This window comes from Mus caroli, chromosome 12 (assembly GCF_900094665.2).
Source record: "Mus caroli chromosome 12, CAROLI_EIJ_v1.1, whole genome shotgun sequence".
NCBI lineage: Eukaryota > Metazoa > Chordata > Mammalia > Rodentia > Muridae > Mus > Mus caroli.
The window spans coordinates 97392824-97399525 of NC_034581.1; the positions used below are offsets into that span (position 1 = coordinate 97392824).

Below are 6702 nucleotides of genomic sequence, written 5' to 3' on the forward strand. Positions count from 1 at the left end.
TTTTTGGTTTTTCGAGACAGGGTTTCTCTGTGTAGCCCTGGCTGTCCTGGAACTCACTTTGTAGACCAGGCTGGCCTCGAACTCGGAAATCCGCCTGCCTCTGCCTCCCGAGTGTCCTTACCTATTTCTAGCTTACTTCTTAGTTGTGAGGCTAAGATGGCAATACAAAGCCAGGAGAGTGGCAGGCAGAGCTGGAAAATGGCTGTGTGGCTGGCTGTTGTGACAACCGAAGAGACAGAGATAAAGGAGAGAAGGCTGTAAAGAGCTGGAAAAGAAAACTTGCAGGCCCTTGTTACTGGAGGTTTCAGAGAGCTTCTGTGAGTTTTACAAGTCTCAGACACCCCGAGACCTGTACGCTTTAATGTAAGGAGCCGCCTTCACATTCGCCATTACAAGATGGCGCTGATGGCACTGACACCCGTGTTCTAAGTAGTAAACAAGCAAGCTGCGCATGTGCCGGGGTAGCTTTCCACGCCATGTGCTCTGCCTTTCCCGTGACGACAACTCCGGCTGATGGGTTGCAGCCAATCAGGGAGTGACACGTCCGAGGAGGTGGACAATCCTCCATAAAAGGGAGGGGGCTCCGCCATCTCTCTGGCTCTCTCTCTGGCTCTCTTCTCCACTGGCTCCTGATGGGGTAAGCAATAAAGCTTGTGCTGCAGAAGATTCCGGTTGCCCTGAGCGTGTTCTTACCAGGGGAACACAAAAGCGGCGGGCAATACTTTAACACTGGCAAGGCGAAGGAATATCAACTTCCCAAGTCTATACAACAGCTATACTACTTGTAATGAGCTCTACCCAATAACTTAGTATTTTAGAGCAAAGGGCGGGGTTACTAGAGGCTTCCACAAGATCTATAATGCTTAATTAAGGGTCTAGCATCCTAGGCCCCTAGAGCTGTAACAGTAGGAGGCACCCTTCTCCACCTGTCTGTTGCCACCACTGCCAAATGTTATGGGATATATGCTGTCAAAGACCAGCACTTAAAGGTCTCTGAGCCTATGATCTATCCAGAATAAAAAGACCTGGGGCCAGGGGCTAGCCACGTTACTACCTGTAAAACCACAGACAAGTTATTTTTCTGTGCCTCCTCATCTTATTCATAAAATGGGAGGTGGGAAGAGTCAGCTTCTTCTTCAGCTAGTACTTGGTCGCTGGCCAAGGACATGTCCAATGTCAGCCATTAATACTGAGTCTGAATAAACCTTCAGAGCAGGGATTAATCCTGTCGAGTTTACCCCCTGAGCTTACGGTCTCACATATAGAAGACGTGTGGCATTTATTAATGCTTGTGTGTCTATACAAAATGTGAAGTTTCTCACCGAGGCAGCAAATGAGTGACCTGCAGGACAGTGTATAATGTATCTTAAGCCACTTTACAAACATGAGCAGAATCACAGCTCTCAAGAGTCCACATGCCGTTCTGCATTGGAGAACATAAGGAAACTTTCCATGTATTCCTAACTCAGAGTAATCTATCACACTCCCAAGACTACATGTACACATGGTGACACAGTCTGGCCTTGATTCTTTGTGTAGTTACCTCCCTTAGTAGAGAGAACAGCAGCCTTGCAAGAACCAGAACAGCTCTCATTACTGCCTGCTTCGTCTTGAGCATACATCCATTTCTCCAGGTGATTTTAGTTTCCCTGTATGTAGAGTTTTCTCTTTGGAGGCAGGGTCTCCCTCTGAAGTTCCGGCTGGCCTTAAGAGGCCAGTCTTCCTGACTTTGGCTTTACTTGTTAAGCACTGCGGTTATAGGTGTGTAGCACCAGGGTTGGAAAAACACAAAACTTCATCTTCCCTTTCTCCCTCCAAATTCAACATTGATGGGCCTACTACTTGCCACAATCTGTTTATAGTCTGGTTCCTGTCAAACAAGCAAGTTCCTATCCCCTAGGTGCCAAGAGTTCAAAGAACTAAGTCTGTAATTGCAGTGGCTTTCAGATTCACACTATAAAAACTTTTGTTCAGCCTGGTGTAGTTGTGCAGGCCTTTAATTCCAGCACTCAGGAGGCACATTTTTGAGTTTGAGACTATCCTGGGTCTAATAGAGTGGGTTCCAGCACAGCTAGAGCTGCACAGAGAAACTGTCTTAAAAACAAAGCCAAAAAATTATTTTCCTTCAAATGTAGTATACAATGTATACAAAGATCAAAAATTTTATTATCATTTCTTTATTACTCCAAGAAAATATTTAGAAGCAGACCTTTTGGCAACACATCAGATAGTCACAAACCTAAAACTAGTTGTAGAATTGACCACAGCATTCAGTTGTACTTTTTGATTGCACAGAATCAATAACTGATTTGTAATAAAAGAAACTAAATATCTTAGCCAGCCTTGGCTCAGGGTCTTCAAGCATAAATGTGGGCAACACCTGAAAACTATTGAAAACTGATAGCACCATCACATATGACAAACATGCATATAAACTTTGACTTGCTGGGACACTGTACTGGCAGAATGGTCTTTTGATTTAAATAATTATCAGTGTGGAACGACATCATTTTTATCAGTAAAACATTGGGGAGACATTCAGTAAACAACACGACAAAGGGTGAGTTACTCTGGCAGCATAAAGAGTGGATGGGCTGATTCTGCAATGAGCTCTTCCATCTTGTTCTGCTCATGACAGCCTTGGGTCTTGGGTCAAGTGAAATAGCCTTCTAATTCGGCCTGAAGGAGGACCTCTTCTTCTTCGGCCTCCTTATCTTTGATCAGTGTCAGCAACTGCAGTAAGCCTGGGGCTGGGCTACCCTCCGGCAGTCCAAGCTCTCTTCGAACTGACTTGTGGACTGCCCCAGCAATGACTTGGTCTAGACGGGCCTGATTCACAACTTCTTTCTCAATGGCTCCTTTCTGAACCAGTTTCTGCAATAAAGGCTCCAACCTTAGAACATAGGCAGACAGCTTTTCATCAGTCTTCTGATAAGTAGTAAGGTATTTGACCTGCAATGCTCTAGGATTATCAATAATCCCAAATATTGTCTCAAGCGTCTTCAGGCATTCTGCAACTGTAATGAAGGGGTTGTTTATCTTGAGGACTCGAATAATTTCAAATGCTGGACCTCTAAGGCTCTCTATCAACCGCCTTCTTTTCTCTACATCTGACACCTGCCATGTTTTCATTACTTGGGAAGTATGAAACATCCAAGATTCAAATTCTTCCTCACCTGGTCCTGGAGGATCCCTGCCTGAGAACACACTCAGCTTTTTGTACCTCAGATACTGCAGGGTAGGCTTAAGGGCCTCATCTAATGCCTGTGCTAACATGGGTGCTCGAATTTCAGGGATCATTATGCCCTGGTCTAGGCCGAGAGGGTCATTCCGATTCCCAAGAACTCTGGTTAATTCACCCAGCGTCATGCCCTCTCCCTTTAAAAACTCATTTAATTTGCACAAAAAGTCACTATCAGCATCAGGAGGCTTAAAGATCACTCTCCAGACACCACCTTTTGCAGGTATCTCCTTGGGGACCAGGGCACTGCCAGTCTCTACTGTAAGCCCAATCAAGGCTACATTCTTGTTCTCATCCCTCCTGAACATCCTCCCAAGCAGCCTGTGTTCCCCTAAGGGAGCAAGGCCAGCCTGCAGGGCCTCCTCTATGTCTGCCACTCCGCAGGTCGGAGGGATGCCGGCAACCAATAGTGCTTTCCGAGGGTTCATATCCATCCCCCTGCACCAGTCTTCCAGAAGTCTCAGTGTCATGGTGCTCAGAGTATTTAAATTCTAATTCGACCAGGGCGCCGCCGCCGCTCACGGTGATGTGCGTACTCGTCTCTTTAACACGCAGCGGTCCGGGAGCCTGAGAAAACAGAGCATCCACGTAAGTTAACCGTGTCTGACTCCCTAGCAGTTCCTCCGCCCACCCGCCACCGGTGCCTAGATACGAACGCCATCAGGACCACCTGCCCATAGATGCATCGCTTGGGTCCTGGAGAGGGCGTCTGACCTTTGCGGGGTTTATGAGACCTGGGGATCACGTCTGCAGCGCGACGATGGAGGGACACGGGCTCCCCGCGCCCGCCTCCCGGCCGAGGGCAGAACAACCACCGCAGCAAACGCCTCAGGGAGCAGACAACCGCCTCCGGAGGCGGCGCGAAGCCGACAGCCTGACGTCATGAGAGGCCGGCGCGCGTTTCCGGCCCTAGACGGAAGCTCTGACTGCGGCGGTATCCGGGACTGCGAGCGGGCGGGCCACTCAGGACAGGAAGGTGAGACCCGGGGCTGCTCGGCTTGGCTGTCAGGCTGGCCCGGCGTCCGGCCGGGAGCCGAGCTCGGGGCTCTGCAGGCCAGGCCTGGCGCCACTGCCCAGCTCAGCTCGGCGGCGGGTGCTGTGGGGGGCGGGCCCGGCCTCTCCAGGTGGTTCCCCCCGCCTGGGGCTCCGGAGGGCGACGGGGCCCGCCGCCGCCGCGTGACCAGCCGTAGTCACGCTGAGCTTAATCACTACTAGCTCGTGCTCCCGCCGCCGCGCTCACCTTCTTCAGCTGCGCGACCCAGAGGGTTTCTCTTAAGGTGGCTTGTTCTGAAATGCCAAAGGCACCTGACTGTTCTGAACTGAGTGACTCTTGCTCGCTTGCAGGGGGAACAGGAAGATTTTCGGGACCACTGTAAGTGTTTGAAAGAGTTACAGTCTTAACTTGGGGACTCCGACGTTGGTTTAACGAGTAGAACTCAACCCAGTGCTCACGTCTGAAATAGTGTTAAGCCAAAAAGCATTTCAACTGTCAAGAGCAATGTCCTGTGGGGAAACTAGATGTTACATTATCTGGAACGAAGGTGTACTGGGTCTACTCAAACAAGAAGTGATGATTCATTCACTCTGGGGTTCACATAAATAACAGCACTCAGTAGACACTGAAACCAGTATTTTTATGTGCTTACAACTGTTATATAAAACCACCTGTAAGCTGTTTACAGCTGTTAAATCTTAAAATGCTCGTGCTTTTCAGAACTCTTGAATTTAAATCATGGGCACTTGGAATAGTTGCCATGGCAACATTATAAGACCCTAACAAATTTTCTGTGTTTGCATTGAAGGCACAGAGCATGGAGAATGATGAACTTCCGTCAGCGGATGGGATGGATTGGAGTGGGACTGTATTTGCTAGCAAGTGCAGCAGCGTTTTATTATGTCTTTGAAATCAATGAGACTTACAACAGGTTGGCTTTGGAACACATTCAGCAGCACCCTGAGGAGCCTCGGGAAGGAACCACATGGACACACTCCTTGAAAGCTCGGTTACTTTCCCTGCCCTTTTGGTTGTGGACAATTATTTTCTTGATACCGTACTTACAGATGTTTTTGTTCCTTTATTCTTGTACAAGAGCGGATCCCAAAACAGTGGGCTACTGTATTATCCCCATATGCTTGGCAGTTATCTGCAATCGTCACCAGGCATTTGTCAAGGCTTCTAATCAGATCAGCAGACTACAACTGATTGACACATAACAACACCCATCACCGTTTTCCCTTATTGTAAGACTGCCAGTACTGTATAGTGGCTGACCACAAGACTGCAGTTTCTTCACGGATCTCAGGAAGTTGTGGTGGAACAGAGACTTTTAAAAAAAAGTGACAAGAGGACTGACTACTTTATCTGAATAATGACTTTTTAGGTAAAGCCTGAAATATAGTACTACACAATCATGTTGATGACTTCAGAGTTTGGAAGTAAAATAGTGGTTTGTAATCTGCAGTCTTTAGAAACTTGAATAAGCACCTGAATTTTTTTTTTTTTATTTCTATTCTATGTACAACATAGTATGATTCAGAAATTTTTCCGTTGGGGAAAATATTTCCATTGTGTTAAATGTAAAAAGGTCTGACCATGATCATAAAATTTAAATTTTATACAATTACTTTGCTTGCTTTAAACTTTTTCAGACTAAGACACTAATCCTGCTTTCAGTTTACATGGACTTGGTAGAAAATTAATGAGATGGCTATCACTTTTCTGTTGTTTTCAGGGGAGGTGGGTAGGTAGGGGAGAGTGCTGGGGATAGAATCTAAGCCTTTTGTGCTTTTCAAGACAGTTACTCTGTGTGCCCTGGCTGTCCTGGAACTTGCCCTGTAGATCAGGCTGGCTTCAAATTCTTGCCTGCTCCTGCCTCCCAACAGCTGGGATTAAAGGTTTGTGTCACCACCAACCCATTGCTTTTTGTACTTTTACCACTGAATTACATTTCCAGCCATGATGATGGCTATTTAGATACACAGAATTTGTTCTTTTCTTTTTGGGTAATAGCTATCTAAACTACTAATCTATAGTTCTTTGAAAAACTATGTAGGAACTGAACAGATGAAATGGTTGAGGTCTAGAAATAACACACAGACACCAGGTGTACCAGCACAGATCACTAAAGAGATATTGTTCCTTTCCTGGGTGAAATCAGGGTATCCAGTGGTAGTAGTACTAACACATTTCACACCATTTTAATAACCATGGCTTGAGTCATTGCTTTAGAGCTACAACAACCACCTTATGAATGAGAGCAGCACTTTTTAGCCTGATGCAGTTCCTCACCACTGACACAACATCCCATGCTGTGTACAAACATCAACTATTTACCTGTGTATGCTGTCTCCCGACTCATACCGAAAATGAAAATGAGTTTTAGTGAAGTTTTTTTTTTTTTTTCCAAATTGTACCATCTGCTAGCTTTTTGTGGTGCTAAAGATCAAACTGACACCCTCGC

At 46.5% G+C, this 6702-nt stretch overlaps 2 protein-coding genes across 5 annotated transcripts; one reads left to right on the top strand and one right to left on the bottom strand.

Moving 5' to 3' along the window:
* Window positions 1-2161: 2161 nt before the first annotated feature.
* On the bottom strand, window positions 2162-4126 carry Moap1 (modulator of apoptosis 1). Of its 3 annotated transcripts, none has more exons than XM_021178619.2 (2): window positions 3956-4126; window positions 2162-3808 (listed from the first exon to the last, which is right to left on the bottom strand). In XM_021178619.2, the coding sequence occupies exon 2, from the start codon at window positions 3709-3711 to the stop codon at window positions 2653-2655; it is 1059 nt and encodes a 352-aa protein (XP_021034278.1). In that variant the 5' UTR covers window positions 3712-3808; window positions 3956-4126; the 3' UTR covers window positions 2162-2652. The 3 variants fall into 3 exon arrangements, with proteins under 3 accessions (XP_021034278.1, XP_021034277.1, XP_029340392.1); XM_021178618.2 differs by having other exon boundaries at window positions 3912-4126; XM_029484532.1 differs by having other exon boundaries at window positions 3898-4126.
* Window positions 4127-4156: 30 nt separating this feature from the next.
* Tmem251 (transmembrane protein 251) lies at window positions 4157-5865 on the top strand. Of its 2 annotated transcripts, none has more exons than XM_021178621.2 (2): window positions 4157-4217; window positions 5044-5865. In XM_021178621.2, the coding sequence occupies exon 2, from the start codon at window positions 5060-5062 to the stop codon at window positions 5453-5455; it is 396 nt and encodes a 131-aa protein (XP_021034280.1). In that variant the 5' UTR covers window positions 4157-4217; window positions 5044-5059; the 3' UTR covers window positions 5456-5865. The 2 variants fall into 2 exon arrangements, with proteins under 2 accessions (XP_021034280.1, XP_021034279.1); XM_021178620.1 differs by having other exon boundaries at window positions 4203-4613; window positions 5044-5702.
* Window positions 5866-6702: the final 837 nt, after the last annotated feature.

Bases quoted from the DNA above. Each gene is read 5' to 3' on its own strand.
- Tmem251 (XM_021178620.1), top strand. From the start codon at position 4,534: ATGCCAAAGGCACCTGACTGTTCTGAACTGAGTGACTCTTGCTCGCTT. The intron at 4,614-5,043 runs GTAAGTGTTTGA...TTTGCATTGAAG, and splicing joins GGAAGATTTTCGGGACCACT to GCACAGAGCATGGAGAATGA.
- Moap1 (XM_021178619.2), bottom strand. From the start codon at position 3,711: ATGACACTGAGACTTCTGGAAGACTGGTGCAGGGGGATGGATATGAAC.